At 45.3% G+C, this 19,563-nt stretch overlaps 1 protein-coding gene across 1 annotated transcript in view; it reads left to right on the forward strand.

Annotated features, from left to right (window-relative positions):
- LOC101160056 (partitioning defective 3 homolog B) overlaps nucleotides 1-19,563 on the forward strand; it is a gene marked incomplete in the record, with an annotated part of 92,878 nt that overhangs the window by 55,496 nt on the left and 17,819 nt on the right. Inside the window, 9 exon segments of the mRNA XM_023950478.1 lie at nucleotides 1,104-1,187; nucleotides 1,791-1,916; nucleotides 3,336-3,594; nucleotides 5,867-5,975; nucleotides 6,917-7,056; nucleotides 7,133-7,261; nucleotides 15,645-15,836; nucleotides 16,145-16,303; nucleotides 19,089-19,233. Of these exon segments, the coding sequence (XP_023806246.1) occupies nucleotides 1,104-1,187; nucleotides 1,791-1,916; nucleotides 3,336-3,594; nucleotides 5,867-5,975; nucleotides 6,917-7,056; nucleotides 7,133-7,261; nucleotides 15,645-15,836; nucleotides 16,145-16,303; nucleotides 19,089-19,233 (1,343 nt within the window).

Here is a 19,563-nt window from a genome sequence, read left to right on the forward strand (position 1 = left end):
CAATCCCACTTCAGTTTACGCTCCCCTTTTGATAAAAGCCGTGAATGCAAATAGAGCTGGGCCTGGGTTCTGTTTGTTTGTGTTGTAGATTGAGTGTAAGAGATCAGAGGAACAGCGGTGTGGGGGGGGGGGGGGGGGGGGTATTTTCCTTTTCATATTCATTCTTTTCATTAGTCTTGTCTAATTAATTCAGCACATCCTCCCTCCCTCATTTTCCTTCAAAATTTCCTTTTCTCTGCTCAGTTTTCCTCTTTCTTTTGGCAAAATGCAAATACCCAGAACTATTAACAATATTATAATAGGTCATAATTATGTACTGTTGCACAGTTTTCTGCAAACGCTGCATGCTGCTTTTATGGGGCAGCTGCTCAGAAAACCTGCAGTCCTCTTATACTGTTTATGTGGTGGATTTAAACCTTTCAATTTGAGATTTACTTCAACCTTATGTCCCAATTCACAAAACCCCCTTGAAACATTAAACCAACATAAGTTGTTTACAATTCTTTGAATCCAATTGTTTCCAGATATTTCCAGAATTCACTTCAGGTTCTTCCAATAAGGTCAACTAACTAATGGTTACTTAATGTTAATCTATAGAAGTGACCAACGGATCAAACAAAAGGCTTCTGCTGTAATTCCACCACGAAAAGAAAACTGCAAGAATAACGATAACGTGGAGTTTTCCTGAGACAAAGAGGCAGCCAAACGAGGCAGCGGTTAACCAGACAGACTCGAACCAAAGAGCGAAGCCACATTCAGACAAACGTAGCAGGAAACGGCGTCTGAGCGAACAGAGGGAAGGTCGCCGGAGGATTAATGGCTGCGCTCTGATAGATAAACTAATCAAACAAACAAAGACTTCAGCGTGCTCACATTCAAACTCTGACAGAATGGGAAGCAGATACACTCCAGTAATCCAAACCACAGAGACGCATTCAGACATGGACTGGAAGAAGCCAACCCATAGAGAGGAGCGGCACAAAGCAGCACTTCCACATCCACTGCTGTGTGAACTGCTGCTGAGCAGAGCATTGGCGTTCCTGTGTTTACCCTGCAAAAACCCTCCAATGCTTTGTGTGTCTGAAATGTGTGTGTGTGTGCAGCCTGACCAGATCGGTGGAGGTCCTGGGAGACGACAGTCCTCTGGGGATCCACGTGGTTCCTTACTGCTCCTCACTCAGCGGACGGTGAGTTTCTGAACAAATGCGCCGAGAGCCTGCGAGAGGCCGGCGGAGAAGAGACGTGAAGGTCATGGGGGGGGGGGTTCCTGTGTTCTGAGTCTTCTCATGACCCTGCTGACCCGACGCTCCGCTGCTGATACTTCCTTTCACCCCCTCCTGCTGAGTCCAGTCTCTCTTTCCTTCACCTCCTTGTGCTGGATTTGGACTACCAATGGTCTGTATATTCAGAAACAGAGACGTTTTTAGCTTTAGATCCGATGCTCGTCCTCCACACAACCATCTCCCTGTGTGATCTGGTCCTGAACATGCACAACACCAACATCTTCAGATAAAATCCTGTCTTTTAAAGTCAGTAAAAGCATGTGAACATTTTGAAATCATGAATTTTATGTTGACTGTTTTATTATATTTATATTGTATATTTTAAATGAAAACTGAGTTTAGGATGTGAATTCATCTATTAATGGTTATCGGCCTGTTGGTGAATATAAATAAAGAAATACTACAGGAAGAAATCAAAAGACTGGAAAGGATTTGACCTGAAAACGTACCTCTATGTGAGTTCTGCTGACAAACTCAATGTCTCTCTGTCGCCGACTGTCCTGTCAGGTTCCTCGGCCTTTATATCCGCGGCGTGGAGGAGAAAAGTCGCTCTAGAAAAGAAGGCCTACTCCAAGAGGACGAGTGCATCGTCAGAATCAACAACACTGACCTCATGGACAAAACCTTCAGCCAGTAAGTGTCCTTCCACTTAAGTCCAAGGAGACGCCATCATTAGATTTTAGGACTGCGTGGAGTTCTCTGTTTGATAAAACCAGTTTCCTCTTCTGATCGGCTTTGTTTTATCGTCTCATTTAGAACCATAAGCAGTTTTAAGTCGACCGAACTCTTTTTAGTTGTTTTAATACTGTTTTAATTCATCCATGAAAGTAACTTTAGAGGACAAGCAAGTAAGCCTCTATGACCGTTTAAAGAACGGATCAATGGTGTGACAGAACTGCAGTTTGGATCCAGTCAATCTATGGCAGGTTTTGACACACATGACAACAGGAAGTAGAATTATTTTCATCTAGATCCTTTTTTTGCTTTAATAAATCACACCTAAGTTGATTTAATTCATTTCCAGAAAAACTGTTTTTGTTTACAGTCACTGCAACCCAGATCCAGTTTTAATCAACTCACACTTAGCTGCACTTGATCACACTCGATCACACTTGATCCAGACTTGATCACACTTGATCCAGACTTGATCTGCCCTTGATCTGCACTCGATCGATCTAGTTTTGACATGGTCTTGATCCTTTCTTGATGAGTACTCTTTGCGCTTGATCCTCTCTTAATCTACACAATAATCCTTATTGATCTGTACTCGATCATCAGTTGATCCTCAGATGGGGGCGGGGCCTTTTTCAGGTACCACAGGCTTGTGACGTTTAGCAGATTAACAAAGTTAAGTACATACAAATTCCCTATAATAAGTTTAATCAAACATGATATTGATGTCATATTTGTATTAAAAGTAAAGTACACACACAGTAAATCTGTTTTCTATTTGGTCCTTTGATTTTCTGCATATTTATTTCCGCTACAGTTCAGTGTTATGGATACTTCGTCTAACCATGATCTATGGAAGGAACAATAGGAGTGTAATCAAATAAAAGCTTAATCAAGTGGGTTCAGTGTGTGAGTTATTCGTGGTGAGTGATGGTGTTCAGTGATCACTCCTGGCACAGTGGTTTCTCCACCGGGATCTGAAATAATCACATTTTCTGCACAATGATCGTCTATGAGGTCATAGGATGATAATAACCTTCTGTACCCTGTTGCTGCTCAGCGTTTTTTAACTTTTGTTGCCCTCAGCTCGGGGAAGATGTAAAGAAAACTAACGTTATCAAATGCAAATATTGTTCTATTCTACTCTAGCTGATGCTGTTTCATTGAGATGAAAGTTTAATCTCATTTAAAGTGTGTATCTTTTTCCATCTTTGTCCTAATGCTGTTATGTGGCCTCTTTTAATGATCTCTTCTCGTCAGAGATTTATAGCTGCACTCTGCATGTCATTGTGAACGATGGGATGATTAGTTTTATGGAACAAAAATCTTCCTGCCTGTCCTTCTCTGACTTTGGGGTCTTGTTTCCATCCCTTCCTCCAGAGCTCAGGACATCTTCCGTCAGGCGATGCGCTCCCCAGTCATCTTTCTGGAAGTCGTGCCCCCCTCCAACAAAGACAGATATGAAAGGAGTCTGATTGGCCAGCTGTCTGGGACCAGTTCTGGTGCCACCCACAGCGGTTCCTTCTCTGCCAAGGCCAAAGACCCCCCACCACCCATAAAGGCCAAGCCGGTATTCAAGCCCCCTGAGAATCTGAGCCCACGACAAACCGAAGACGCCAGCCCTCCTGAGCCAGTGGCTGTAAGTTCTTCTGCTTCTCTAAAAGTGTTGGCCGCCTCATCATGGTCTAAACCTTTTAGACCAGCGGGTCAGAATCCAGCCCTCGACGGCCGGTCCAACATGTTTTCCCACCAACCTGCCATCAAAGCTTCTTATTGACCAAACACACCTGATCCAGGTAATCAGCAGCAGCTAAGGCAGGATTTCTGGAAAAGCAGTGGGAGGCCGGCCCTCCAGGCCTGGAGTTTAACGCCTTGTGCTACTAAAAGAAACTTCCACAAAATGTGACAAAGTTATTGAAATTAGAATATTTGATGATTGTAGTTTTTCCCCTTTTGATACTGGAGATGTCACCGGCGACGCCCAGTACCCACACGCTCTTTGACATACTATAACTCCATGACCGTTTACGTGATCAGTGTGAATCCGCTGATTGTGATGTGGAGGAAAGCTTTTCAGAGCGGCTGTGCACCGACATGATACCCTTTGCTAAAGTAAAGTGTTGCATAACGACGCAAAGCCGCTTCTCTCCAGCAGAATCAGCTGATTGATGTTGAGATCTGGATTTTCTAGCTTTGTGACATCAGGCCGTGTGATCTGAATTGTCAAATAAATGTCTGTGTATTATTACGGTTCTGCTGTGTTGTTAAAGAGCCTGTGTCCTGCCTTTCTTAAGCCTTTCAGAGTAAACTTTATCCATATACATGATCATATGCTAGCTTTTGCACACTAAAGAAGGATCTTTGGAAGTAAGACGACTCGATCTCAGAGGCTCCGCCTTTCTCTCCTTGTGGGTGTCGCCCATTTCATGAAGTCATCCTAGAGTCGGCCTCAGCAGCGTTTCTGCCTTTTGCCCACAAAAACAAACAACATCTGAAAACAGGAATACTCATCATTCACAAATAAAACTTCTGCGTAAAAGTAGTATGTAAAGTAAATCAAAAAAACTCATGTTTCATTAAAAACATTTCAAATTAGATGTTTTTACGATCAAATGACTCAAGCAGACGTTTAAGGCGTTGGTGCATAAATCCAGGAAGTTTGTTTTGTCGTGTAAAAACATGATCTTGTTGAGGTTTCATGCTGGAGCCGTCTTCAGGCTCGTCTGCTGTCTGCTGTACTGCTGCCGTTTAAAACCATCCTGTCGTATTTCTGTGTTTAGTCTACCTTCCTCATCTTAGTCACGAGGAGGGGCCTCAGCGGTGTGATTGGTTGAAGGCTGCGGTGCAGAGGGAGGGAGAGGAGGGACTCGGTGGAGGTTCAGGTCCAGCAGTGAGGACTCTTCATTCCTCCAGCAGATTCTCCTCCTCTTCGGTCCACTCAAAACCGTTCATGGCTTCCACTCTGGCGGCACCGCCGGGGTGCGGGGTGAGGGTGGGCGGGCTCTGAGGACTTCACAGGAGTTCTGCTCCAATGAAATGGACCATTGTTCGTCTTCTCACAGCCCTGCTTGTGAGACCAAATGGACGACGGACCATAATGTACCTGCTGTGCTGCCGTTTGGGCTCCGGGCCTTTCGTTCATTTCTTCTTCTTTTGTCCTAAAGGGATCAAACCTGTTCTTCCTTATGCGAATCACTTGAACGAGGACCAAAAACTGAGTTTTTCATGAAAGTCCATTCTGTTCTAATGAACTAAATCAATCTGTTGATACAGAATCAACTTCTTCTTTTCCTTCTGTTGATTTCAGCTGCTTTAACTTTCTTTCCAAACATTTCCTCAAAGTGCAGAGTCTGATCAACCCGCAGCACATGTTAGTCTGCCTCCAGCATCGCCATGGTTACGTGACATTTGAAAAACAGCTGGCACAGAGGGAGCAGTTACTTAGCAACCGCTCAGTATCTTATTGTTAAAAATAAGTTTGTCCATCAATAACTGGGTTTTATGCACTGTTTCATAAACATTTCTCAGAGCCGCATAATTTCCTGAGCTTTTTTATTTTTGAACTGATGCACTGTTATTATCCCTGCATGGATCCTAGAAACAGCAGAATTTTACAGCATTTTTCAGGACGTGGTTCCCATTTGAGGTAAAAACATCCCGGCTACCTGCAACTCTTTCACTTTGCAGTTTAGAATCCAAACTTTTGTTCCAAATTAAGTTTGGTTCCACATATGATGCCATGATGGTTGTAACCAGAGAGGACGTGGTCATATGTGCCTCTTTCTGGCATGTAGCGTCACCAGAACTGCAAAGAACCGTCTAACATGGATGGATTTTTTTCACCAAAATAAAAGCATTTCCTGCCTGTATTTGTGTCGAATTGTCCTGAAAGTTTCATGTTTTCCATCTAGACCCTGAAAGGAAGAAGCGAGAGCCCCCTTCTTAGGAAGAGCCCCGCCTTCACCAGCATGGTGACCAATAAGAGAGGAGGACGGAAACTGAGGATCGACTTAACAAAAGGTGATCCGGATCGTACTGAGCATGCTCAGATCACACGTTTTTTTAATGAATGTTCCAGACCTGGCTTCCTATTGGGGGGGGTATTTCCTTCTGTCATTTTGTGATCTCGTTCTGGATAATGTTTTTTGGAGGATGAAGCACAGACGGGTTCTTCATCACTCCGCTCATGTTCCTTCTTATTTCCGTGAAGCTTCCTTCCTTCCTTGCTCCTCGGGGCGGACTCCTCCTCTTCTCCTCCTTCCTCCTTCCATTTCCCCTCTTCCTTTTTCAGGGTCTATTAGGTCTTTATTGATCCGTTCATTTCTGCTGATATGAATTCATGCCGGACCGAAATGCTGACTTGGCTCTGCTAAGGACACCAGACTTAATGATGTCTATAAAAAACAACCGGGCCCCCCACCCGCCACCCCGCTGGCAGTGTGAGGCCTTTTTGTTCCCATGTTCTCGCGTTTTAACCATCAAACTCCTGCATGTCTGCTCACACGCTTGGGCTTTTCTTCACCTCCTTTTCCAGAATGTTCTCTGCAGTTTCTCAGTTTCAGTCGCCCCCCGCTGTCTCACCTAAGCCCCCCCCTCTCACCTGAGCCCCCCCTTTGTCGCACCTGAAGCCCTTTTGAAAGTGGCTGCTAGAACTCACAGCACAGAGGAAAGAGGTTGCTCCTCTTCTTCCTCACACTAACTCAACCACAGAGTCTTCTTTGGGTCTGCTGGAACACTGACCTCTGCAGGAGATCCTGCCCACAGCTGGAACCTTCAACCACGGAGGAGAAAAGTTTCTCCTTCATCAGAAATGCTGTCAGCTTGTCTCTGACCCGCCGTTCATGGTTGGGGTCAAATGAGGCTTTTTCTGCTTCGTCTTGTCAAGCTCCATTGCTTCAGTGCCTGGAGGGTCATACAGATGGTTGGTCTTTAACGTGTCGTTGGTGTGTTTGTGCGTTCAGGCTCTGAGGGGCTCGGATTCACCGTCGTAACCAGAGATTCTTCAGTCCACGGTCCAGGTCCCATCCTCGTCAAGAACATTCTGCCCCGAGGAGCTGCGGTCAAAGATGGACGCCTTCAGTCCGGAGACCGGATCCTGGAGGTGATCTGCTGACCGTTTGAGAGCCGCGGGGTCACGGTGTGGAGCGGCGAAGGCCTCAGCTTGTGTGTGTGCGCAGGTGAACGGCGTGGACATCACAGGCGTGGGCCAGGAGGAGCTGGTGTGTCTGTTACGCAGCACGCGGCAGGGGGAGACCGTATCGCTGGGGGTGCTGCGGCAGGAGGACGTGTTCCTGCCCAGAGAGACGGTAAGAACCGATGACCTTCAGCAGACACGGACAACGACGCTCACCTGTCCAAACTGCAGCTAAGACCAGCATCAGAGGGGTTTTGATAATAAAGTAGATAAACTGTTGTGATCACAGCATCAACAGCTTCATCCCCTTTTCCACTTCTTTGCTGTGATTCTGAATAAACAGGATTTTTTTCCAACCTGATCTCTTTTCTCTGTCCGTCTGTCGCTCTGCTCCATCGTTTGCATGAACTCTTTGATACATTTCACTTTGAATTCTGACTGAATCACTATTTCATGTCTCACTGCAGTGGACTCTTCAAACTGTCCTTTTCCCGCAGAAGTTTGGATCTTCTGTCACTAAAGTCCAACTTTATGGTTGGAAAATACAAAAAAGGTCTTTTATTTTGTAGGATCCTCCACTGGTCCCTCCCCTCAGGGGCTGATGTTTCCCATCTGTCCCAGTTTCTTCGTCTCCTCCTCCTTCAGCCTCTCCTCTCTGCTCCTGTCGACTGACGTTTCCTCAGCATCTGCCAGCACGCGACCGACCCAGAGCCGCACAGGAAGTCCTGTTTCAGCAGACAGGAAGCGTAGTCTGTTTACCTTACGTCCAGACTTTCTGAGCTCTCGTGGCGTTTGTGGGTGCCTCTTACGTGAGAGGTACATAGAAAGGTGTTTTAGAATGATGGCAGACTTTTCTCTCCTCCTCCTGCCTCCACATGGGGAAGGAGGAGGCTGCAGAGCCGTTTCTTTTCAGCCACTCCTGTTTCTGTTAGAACGCGGTTCCTCAGGCCTAGAGTTTGTTTGATTGGAGGTTCTGTTCTACTTTGGACTGAAACTGTGTGACTGTGTCTGTTTGAGGGACCCTGTCCCATCCAGGCTGACCGTTGGAAAAACTCCTACAGTTACTGAGTTTGCTGTCATTCACACTGGACCAAATCAATAGTCCATGTTTAACTAAATCTATGTGGAAATATGATGGAAACCGTGTTTTTAACGTGTTCCTGTGGCATTTTTCTGATAAATGAGGACATGTGTTTGGAAATGAAGCTGCTGTAGCTCTGCAGAAACTAGGTCCCAGAAAAGCTCATGTGGTTTTTTTTCTCCCCGTTTTGGCTAAAAACATCAGATCCATAATAATGATAAAATAACTTTGAAAATAGATCAGAATGATTGGAGTGGGACTTTATCAATGTTCAACATGTGAATTCATTATTGAAGTTATGCCACTAAGTTCAAAGTAAGAATCAAGAATTCCACCTTTAGATGTAGAAAAAGCAATTTAGAACAAAACAAGAGGCTAGTTTAGTTGTAAATAAAGTAAATGACCTTATGTAAGGCTAACGGTTCCGTTCATAAAGCAAATAACTGATGAAATCAGATTTTTTTATTGACCAACAGTCAAAACGGTTCCGTTTGGGTTCACTTCCTTTCACTTTGTGTGAACAGCTGAGGAAGCGGATCGTGCGACGCTGAGGTGGAGAAGCGGACCTCGTGGCCTTTTTGTGATCCATTTTCTTTTTCCGGGTTTAGTTTTTCCAGCTGTGCTGAGAGCTCAGACGTCTACCTGTTCTCCGTTCGCATTGGGAGGCCCTCAGTAAAAGCTTCTGAGCCGACTCTACCACATGGATAGGCTCATGCTGGTGCAGAACTGAACCAGGATTCACTTGCAAGTGAGCGAAGAACTGAGTTTGTTCAGGTTAGCTTGGACTTAGCCTTCAGACGAAGCCGATCATCACCCGATCCAAACAGGAGTTTTAGTGTGAAAAGGTCAAGCAGGTTCTAAGTGAATGTTTTGTCCCGTGAGAGTCTAATACGTTGACACTTTCAGGATTTGTTTCCCTCCTGAATGAAACCTAAACAACATTTCAGTTTCCTCTTCGTCAGATATTCTCCACGGGAACGAATTCGCCGTCATTCTGATGCACAGACGACGTCATTCGTGGTCATATTTAAGCCCAGATAGTCGAGGATTTCCTGTTCCTTACATTTGGTTTTGCTTTTTGTCCTCGCAGTAAACTGGTTTTTAGGTTGGGGAGGTTTAAGGGCTTAAGGCTGAAACGGTGGGATTCTCAGTAAATACCCACACAAACAGAGCTCAGCCTCAGAAAAACACATCATTAAAAACTGTTCTCAACTTCCATCAGATCTGATTCTCTTTGAGAAGGATGTCTTTGTTTTTACTCGTACCACTCCTTCAACAGCGGAGAGACGGTCCAATGATGGAGGGATCTTTCTGTCTTCTCCCCTCCTTCTGTTAGCCCACCATCTGGTGTTGTCTGCTAATGTGTGATGGCTGCAGAACAAAGACATTACACCGCCTCTACACACTGACACACTGTGTTGCTTTCTGTCATATCCAGCATACTCCTACATGTAGCAGGTTCACGTCCTGCAGGGCAGCCTCACACCTCCACCACACACGGCCCTTTCTCCTGTCAGTCATTTTCTTCAGACATGGACAAGCATGTGCTCGCTGGTTCACATAAAACTCACGGTTCAGACGGAGCTGTTCCCTCCTGCCTTCAGACGACTCACTTTCTGTCCTCATTCCTGACGTTTAAAGATGATTCCAACGGAAAGACATAGATTTGGGTTTGATTCAACCAATCACAGCAAAAACAAAAGAAATATGGATCTAGACATAGAAATAGCAAACTTCAAATACTAACAATAATGATTCAATTAAAAAAAAATACAAAAATTAAAAAGAAAATAAAGAAATGCATACACACGCATATATACACATCCATGCATGTATATAAAAACGATGCCGTTATATTTGCTTTTAATCACAAATAGACTTTATATTACACGTACAGTACAAGACACATTACTGCTGCATTTGTCTGTTTAAAAAAACATTTTTTCTAAATATTTTGAGGTTCAATTCTTGTTTTAATTGTTTAGCCCAAAATCACGACAGCAGGCGTCTCGATGGGCTTTGATAGATGTAGAGTAAAACATCAAATCTAAAGGATCGTGAACACAGAATTCAATAGAAAGATTCTGAACTAAACTGGACATCTCTGCCCTCTGACCCCCCTTCGCGGTAAGGAAACACTCCTAAAAAAACGATTCAGGGAAAAAAAGAAGAAACCTCTGGGGTGTCCACATGAAGGAGGGATCCTCCCCCAGGACGGACAGGCGATGTACCAGAACTCATCTCTAACGCTACAACTACATGTTTAAAGTCCAACAGACGAGCTTCATCCTGATCCAGGTTCAAGGTTCTTCACTGAGGAGAAGACATTGAAAAAGGAGAAATCGTTTGGTAGAGTTGGTCATCTGTTCAGGAGACGATGCTGAAGGTTTTCCACTCCGGAGATTCAGTAAATGTTTCTGAAGCAAAGGAGGGTCCTTCAGATGACCACCAGAGCTGATCTGCAGCAGAATGACTCAAAAATAAAAGCATGAAGGGTTTTCCACCAATCAGTCACCGTCCAGACCTCAACACAAACTCAGAGGGGCTTTGAAAACCTCAAACACCCACAGTTTGCCTGTTTTAGCCGTTCTTATGTTTAAAGTTAAAGTATTTTTATTATTAGGAGTCATTTCCACACCTGTCTAACACCTGGTCAGGACCTTTTGGGAGACGTCCTCAGATTTCATTTGTAAAGCAAGAGAACTAAAGGATTTGGGGGAAAATGTGGTTGATCTGCATAAACCATCAGGGTCTGGAGATTGACCAGACGGTGGAGAAACGTCTTCCTGTCGCTTCCGTTTCAGCCTCCACTGTCGGGAATGTTTGGATTCTTTAAGTCTGGAGCTTCTCCAGGACCTCCTAACCCTGACTTCTGGGTCGGATGGGTCGACGCCGTGCTTCCCTGAAGGAATGCCTTTTAGCGCGGTGTTTCTAATGAAACTGTGCTCTGTGTTGATGGAGCTCAGTCTAAACTCAGCCCCTTCTTCCTCATTATACCCCATCCTTCATCACTGTGACCCCACCGGCATGGCTGTTCTAGACCCCCCACCTCCATCTGCCGGGTCCTGGGAGACCCGTTTGGATCCCAGCTCTGCTGTTTAACCTCCTCCTCATCTTTCCACCACATTTTTCTGCTGTGACCCCAGCAGCGCGTCGCGTTGCTGTTGCTTCTGCTTCAGTTGAACGCCCCACATGTGTGAATGTTAAAGGGGGGGCTCTAACAACTCACCTGAAAACGATCCGTTTAGGCTGCTTTACAGAGGAGTGACCTTCTGCTGTACCCTAATAAAGACTTATTTGGTTTAATACATTCATTCATTTTCTGCCGTTTTGTCTCTTTCGGGGTCACGGGGCTGCTGGAGCCTATCCCAGTCACTTGTGGGCGAAGGCGGGGGACACCCTGGACTGTTTGCCAGTCTGTTGCAGGGCCTGGTTAAATACATATTGACCCTAAAGGGAACCAGGATCATTAAAGCTGCTTAGCTCTGCCTCACAACTGAAGTCCAGTTCCACTTAAAACCCTTTATTTGTCAAATTTCCATCCAAAACGGTTTGATTATCAAATTCTAGTTTACATAACTAATGATTTAAAAAAATATGGAACTATTATTAATAGAAACATGAATGAATGACTGAGATGCTCGTTTGTCTAAACGATTGGAGCTCCTAAATATGGAGTCAGTGTAACTGTGTCTCTGCTGGGACTATGAATATGAATATGAAACGGTTTCAGTCTTTAACGTTCTTGGATAAAAACATGGATCTTATTCAGTTTTCAGACTTACTTTATCTTTTGGATGTTCTGTTGGAGTGTTTTAATGGTTTTAATTCATTATTAACTTATTCATTGGTTTAAGTTAAATAAATTAAATGCGTCGCAATAGAAATAAGATCAGAAACTCGTTCGTTTACTTTCTGTTCTTTTTCTCCAAGCAGAAACTCTTTTGCTGATGATGCAGCCGTGTTACTTTTTTGATCTTCATACGCCGTCATTAGAATCTCAGACTCCGTCTCACTAAAGTATAGCACTCTCTTTTTCTCTCTACACCAGAGTTCGGGGTTAAAGTCAGGGTAGTTTAAACGGGCCTTCTGGAATACCCCCCAGATCCTTCATTCCTACTCTGTTTACATCACGTGACCAGCGGCTACGGTGGCCGTTTTGGTCCAGTTGTTCAGCTCCGAGCACAGAGCCTATTCAGACTGAGGAATCTCAGAGCGGACTGACGCTCAGTCCGATTGGAAACCAACACCGTCTCAGGTTAAAGCGTGACGGAGAGCCTTCAGACGGAGCCACAGAAACGCCGTAAGCGGCACACAGACACAGATGCCGGGAGAGTCTCTGAATGATGTCATAAACCCAACACGGAGACGTGATGGCCCATGTTTCTGTAAAACTCTTCATAATAAGCAGATCTCTCATCATGCATTGTAAACACAGACACCGCTCCATGTAGCGATCAGGCTAAAAACATTTACCGGGAGCTCCTCCCACGCGCCGCCATGGCGTCGAGCTCGAGCAGAGAATTCGTCACGCTGCAAAAAAGAGGCGGCTGGCGTGGATTTGCCACGGGAATGGCGTTTGGTGTGAAGTGGGCGAGACGCAGGCGTGTCGTTCAGGTTTTTAATTTTTCCTCCCGTCTGAGCTGCAGACTTCATGACTGAAGGGTCTGTTTGACCCCATCGTCTTTCTCTGCAGCTGCACTTCACTTCTCCTGCAGAGGTTCTCATTTTCACTTAATGCGTCTCTCCGTCACTTTCTCCGGGTTTAATAAACCCCCAAAGCGGCGGTTCTGACAGCGCCGTCCTGTGGATCCATCATCCCGGGAAGCCATTTAAATGTTAAACGACCTGCAGGTCCGTCTGCGGCTCCGCCCTCCAGCCGGATGGATTTGATTGAGTTAATGTAGCAAAGAATCAAACACCGTTTTACAGCCACAGACGGAGCAGCGACAAACAGACAGCTTTTTATTTGACCCCCCCATCACAGCCATGAGGCTGAAATAATGGAATAGTTGTCTTTCTGTGTGAGGACACAGGTCTGGCTTCGCTGTCACTTTCAGTTTAAGAGGTTACACATTTACTTTTTCCCTAAAATATTTCTAAAAAGAAGCGAGGAAGAAGAACTTTACAGAACACTTCTTCCTCCTGCCAGACTGGACGACACCTCTGTCCGGTCTTCACAGGTTTGTCCTCTGCTTCAAACCTGAACAATTGGACACACCAACGGCAGAGATGGACGGACATCAGGAGACGCTGGAACACTGAAAGTTGCTGATTCAATATTAGCCTGATCCGATTTTCAGACACTAATAAACTCTGAGTAATTATGCACAGAAAGTAGCTTACAGGCTTCTTCAGAAGAGCTTCCAAGGTGGCAGAGCCTCCTATCGGGTCTGGACAGTCGGCCTGATGGGGAGACTGGTTCCAGCAGGGAAACAGTTTTCTGCAGAGCGCAGGACTTTGTGTCGGCTTAACACCGTTAAACCTCAAATCCCCACAGAGGAGCAGCGTCTGAACCCACTGCTGCTGATCCACACAAACACACACATCATGCTTCCACACTGACGGATGCTCAAACACGCCGCTGCTGCAGTCGTGCAGCCGCCGCGCCGAGAAAATGTGTTTCTGCGACAGAACGAAGCCTTCCACGGACTGCTGCAGCCTAAAATCAGACACACCGTGGAAAATGGTGCAAAGCAACTAACACGGTTTAATGTGGTTTTATTTATTTAGCACATCACAGAAAATAAGAGACCGCAGAGACCAGGCACGTCCAAAATGCAGCACATGGGCCAAATGCGGCCCGCGTTCAAGCATTCATCTCCCCTCAGGCTCCTGTCATTACGTCATTAACCCTTGTTCTATCCTAGGCACTTTAACATTGGGAGTTGGGTCATCTAGACCCACTAGACAGGGCTCTGAACCTTTTTTCTTCAATGATTTGTGATCTTCACTGGTGTCCATGGATTACATGAAATCCACCTTTATCCACCTTTGTCATGGTAGGGAGAACACCTCAATGGAAGGGGGGGGGTCATAGGGTTAATATGTGATCCTCAAGCACTTTCTAAAACTTTGTGTACGATTTCTTGACTGTGGTTGGCCACTTTCCGTTTTTCATTAAATGGTTCATTTTCAGCTCACCAAATCTGGCCCTTTGGAGATCCCTGGCATTGACCCAAACATCCAACGGTGACGGACGGATCAAAGTCCAAATCAGGTTTAGACTGAGATCCAGGATCTTCCCTGAACAGAAACGTCTTGACGTGGATCTAAAAACAGGGAACAGAGTTGATGTGATGCAGCAAAAAAAGGAGCGAGCGTTCAAACGGCGGGAACTCCTCTGGTTCTCAGCAGGTCTCTGGGAGATTTAAGAGTTTGCTTTGTAGACCTCAATGATCGGGCTGAAGAGAAAGGGTTAAAGGTCAGCTATACAGTTCTGTGTCTCAGTTTACTAAAGAACCGCTGTGTTTTGGACAATCTAACGACTTGACGAGCATTTCAGTAAAACGAGGATTACAATCATCTAAACGAGATGAGAGCATCAATTATTATTAATGATATTGTTATTAATTTAGCATCAATTGTTTTTACATTTGATGCCAACAGAACATTTAAAACTGTTTGATCAAATAGAAATATGTTTTATTTGTTGAAACAAAATCCAACATCTTACTTTAAAAGTCTTTTTCAAAGCAGAAAAGTAAGAGTTTTTCTCTGATCTGAACGCTTTCCTCTTGTGATGTCATTACATGTGATGATAGAGTCTAATATTGTTTAACCATAACCTGCTCTGAGGTTTCTTCCCCCTCTGGAGCCGTTTGTTCAGACTTCACCTCAAATCCTGGCAGAAACTTTCACAGTAATACATTTGAATTTATGGTTTATTCATTAAGCTTTTAGAGTAAATAACCAAAGAATCCTTCTTTACGTTTCTGGGCTATAGAGCAGTGAACCAAAGCAGAGTCTGTCTGATCTGCAGAGATGTTTGCTGCTCCATTTTTCTGGGTACTTTGCCTTCATATCCAGTCATTAATGCCATTGTGTTGCTATACTGTGTTTTTTTCCCCTCTTTTTTCGGTCATTTTTATCTTTGTAATCCACTTTTGTTCCTGTTTCTTTGTCAGCTTTGCAATCTCCCTGATTTATACGGCCTCTGCTGCTGCAGCTTTTGTCCCTCTGGCTCTGTGTTTACCGTGTTCTTCAATAACCTCTGCAAAATGCACAACCTTTATTGATATTTCAGAGCTGAGAGGGGAAAAATAGGTGCATAAAATCAGACGGTCCAAATGGCTTTCTTCAGGAGTCTGACCACCATTTTTCAGAGAAATTTGCACCAGAAAGCACCTTGTAATGGTTTCCCTCAAATGGAAAAGCTTTTAGTTTGGCTGAACTCTGTCTCCTTATTATCGCGGCGCTTTTCTTCGCTCTTCCATCCTCGTCGCACGTCTCACCGCCTTCCCTCTCCTTCCAGAAGGAGGAGGTGCCCCGCGTGGCGGGAGTCGTCCTGGAGAACGGAAAGGAGCAGCTGATGTTCGAGATTCCCCTGAACGACAGCGGCTCGGCCGGACTCGGCGTCAGCCTCAAGGGGAACAAGTCCAGGGAGACCAGGGAAGATCTGGGAATCTTCATCAAGTCCATCATCCACGGAGGAGCTGCTTACAAGGTCACATGATGGCACAGCAGCTTGGTGAATGCGGCGTTTCTGCAGGCAGATGACCAGCAAAACGGCATCTGAAAAGCCGTTTGATCCCAAGAAGGAAAGATTCTTTTAGAGAAATGAAAAGGCTGACTCTAATCTAATAAAAGAAAGAGGAAATCACAGTTGATTGTTGGTCAAAATAAATAAATCAACAGGCTGTACTTTGAGGACTGACCTGTGTGAGAGGCAGGAAATGAGGAGTCAGGGTCCGCCTTCGCCAAACGCCCAAAACCTTGAGTTTTGATGCCATAACAGGGAATTGTTTTCCACAGGACGGGCGTCTGAGGATCAACGACCAGCTCGTGGCCGTTAACGGAGAGTCTCTGCTGGGGCGCTCCAATCACGCCGCCATGGAGACGCTGCGGCGGTCCATGTCCCAGGAGGGGAACGTCAGAGGGACCATCCAGCTGGTGGTGCTGAGGACTCCCCAGGTCAGACCAACCCTCAGCCCTTCTGTTTCTGACGCCGCTGACTCTGATCTGGGGACCTGTCACATGACAAATGTAACCATGACAACCGTAAAACAGTAGCCCCAGCTGGCCTTAAAGCCAGGCTGTCTACAGGTCACACGGCTCACAGGTGACCTCATGAAATTCAAGGTCGTGGTCCGCTCGGTGAGCCCCTTTTCTACGCCCATGCACTTCTGCAACACGTAAGGGGGAAGTAGGTGAGACGCAGGCTGTCCTACACATTTACCTTCCCAAAATCCTGCAGACTGAACAAGTCAAGTGCCCCTCAGAGTGTAGTTTGTGTGGACACCCTACAGGCGTCCTACGAGCACTTGCATATCACGTGCACACCCCTTTGTGCAGTCAGTAAGGAGCCATTTCTCACCTGACTAATGACCAGAGTGGTCTAAGGACGCCGGACGTCAAACGGAACTTCCATTATCCTCACTTCACTTACATTTGCCACGTGCACAACAATGGTAAGTTCCGCTTTCACGGCGTCCCTTGAGTAAGTAAACTGCAGACACGCCTGCAGCCGCTCCTCTCCACGGACCGGACAACCCAAAAACCCCTCACGGCTTCTGTGACTGAGGCTTTGGAGGACTCGCTGCTGAAGGTCAGCCAATGTCGGACTCTAACTCAGCGGGCTGGAGTTGAGCTGGTTCTGTGATGTTCCTGATGAAGTGAAGGACGGAGCTTCACCCGTCTGAGGTCCTCTGAAGGCCTGTTAAACAGGAAACCAACTGAGACAACCTCAATTCAATGTTATGTATGCAGCCCAATATTTACAACCAGAGTCGTCTCACTGGGCTTCAAACCGGTAATTGTGTAATAAAAATGAATCAGAAAGAACATGAAGTCATAGAATTCAATAGGTAATGGCTAAACAGACTAAACTAAACTGACCCTCCTTCAGGAGAACTAACTTTAAAGCGGACCACACTTTTTAGAACTTCAAACCATTGGCGGGTCGCTCCTAAAGCTTTCCTGGTTTATTTCTGAGCAGTTTGCCTGTTCTCCTCCCGCCTCTCATCAGCAGCACCAGTGAGCATCCACCGCCAGCCTTTCAGATGTTTCCTCTTTGTCTGAGTTTGTATCAGAGTGTTCAGCTGGATCTTTTCTTAATGTGGGAGAAAAGGCTTTTCATCTCATCTGCTTTTCAGGCGACGCTTTCTCCAGGCTTCTGTGGTCTGTTTGAATAAACCTCCTGCACATGCAGGCAGAGCTGTGCGGCTCAAGTGAGAAGAGGCTTTCAGAGACGAGCCGCTAAAAAAACCTACATATCATTTCCTGCTCAAATGGAGCCTAATGCACCAGCAGATATTTCAATCAGCTCTATAGGAACCACACAGACAACACCTGTTTTATTGACGCGGTCATTCATAATGCAGCAGACGAGTTTCACAGACTTTTTTAAGCAAAATAGAAAAACTTTATTGATCCAAAGCAGAGAAGTTCACCAGTCTGGCAGCTTTACAGCACAAAGAGGTTTTTGGACTCATCACTGTTCTGCTCTTTTGTGTGGAGCCGTTTCCTTTAAAGCAGAGGTCAGTTCTAGGTCACCACTAGATCAGGGGGGTCAAACTCATTTTCACTGAGGGCCACATCAGCATAGCGGTTGTCTTCAAAGGGCCAGATATAACTTATACGTGTAACTAAAAAAATAAAAATAAATGTAACTACTCCTTAATGTTAAATTACTCATTCATTTATTTATTAAAACTAAAACTCATTTATTTATACAAAACTTTGTATGTTTGCTTGTTACTTTAGCATAAATCATTTTAAATTTGATTCTGTCAGGTTATATGGACAGTGTTTAAGTCCTAATGTATAGTTGTCCAATCCCATATTTCAAGTCCAATTCCCCCTAGATATGAATAAATACACACCAATTTTTATTTTGAGAAATTAAAAACTTTTATGCTCTCGTGGGCCACATAAAATGACATGGGGGGCCACATCTGGCCCGCGGTTCTCGAGGTTGACACATGTGCTCTAGAGTAGGCAGTCATCCGATGCACAGCACCAGCGAACCAACACACAGCGTTCCCTCCTTTACTTTTACTTTCTGAACAAACCACCATAGACAAAATCTGGAAAAATTCCATGAAACAGTGAGACCACGAAAAGTGAACTGTGATTCAGCAAAGGACCGATGTTCAATGCATCATTTTTATTGCCTTCACAAATGACATGATGATGATGATGATGATGCACTAGTTTCCTGTATTTAACTTTAGAATCTACCAGGAAGTGTGGACCATACATGGGGGGTCAGGTTAGGGCCGTGTAGATTCCCCTTGGGGCGGGTGTGCAGATCTCTGTGAGTCAAGGGTTTTTCTAACACACAGAGTCAAAAACACACACACACACACAGGAAGCTTTTCCGTCGTCATGGCAATGCTCTGATGGATGTGGATGAAATGGCTTTTTTCTGTTAAAATCCTAAGAAACGATGCTGCGTCCAATAGACACGCCCACTCTGTAACTTGTCCTTCCAGCGGCTCTGCCGACCCGCTCGCAGGGACGAGTGACGCCCCCGCATACTTGAAAAGGAGGGAGGGGTGAAGATGCTTTCCACTCGGGGGGTCATGGGAAATAAGTCTGCCTCGTCTTCCTGAAGGGTGGAGCCTTCAGTCATTCCTGCAGCCGCTGCCCGGATTAAATAAAATGAAATAAAAGCCTTCATGCCTCGCTACTGTGAACCCGTGTTTGGACGCCCGCGTTTTCTTCATGCTAACGAAGGTCTTTTGTCCTCGTTCAGGATCAGCACGAGGCGTCGCCCAATCGCTCCTTTGACAGCTCCTCTGGTCTGTTCGGGTCCATCAGTCCAGTTAAAGGAATGCTCAGTCCCATCACAGACTCCACCCAGTCGCCGTTGGTGACCAACGCCATCTATGCTTCCACCGGTAAGCTCCTCCTACACCGATCTTCATCCCCCCCGCCGGGGTCGAACCTCTAGTCTGCCAGATTATATTTCTACTGTAGCTTTAATCCTGTTCTTACACTGGCCTTAACTCACCAAGCAGCATTCTTCAGCCTTTTCCCTCTGACGCATCATCAGGGTCATTCTGACCCACCTCCATCATCAGGGTCATTCCGACCCACCTCCATCATGAACTCTGTTTTTAACACCAATATAACCATTATAAGGTTTATTTCAATTCAATTTTATTTGTATAGCCCAAATTCACAACAACAGTCGTCTCGATGGGCTTCAAGTCTTAGTTTGAAGTCAG

Source organism: Oryzias latipes, chromosome 21 (genome assembly GCF_002234675.1).
Source record: "Oryzias latipes chromosome 21, ASM223467v1".
NCBI classification, from domain to species: domain Eukaryota; kingdom Metazoa; phylum Chordata; class Actinopteri; order Beloniformes; family Adrianichthyidae; genus Oryzias; species Oryzias latipes.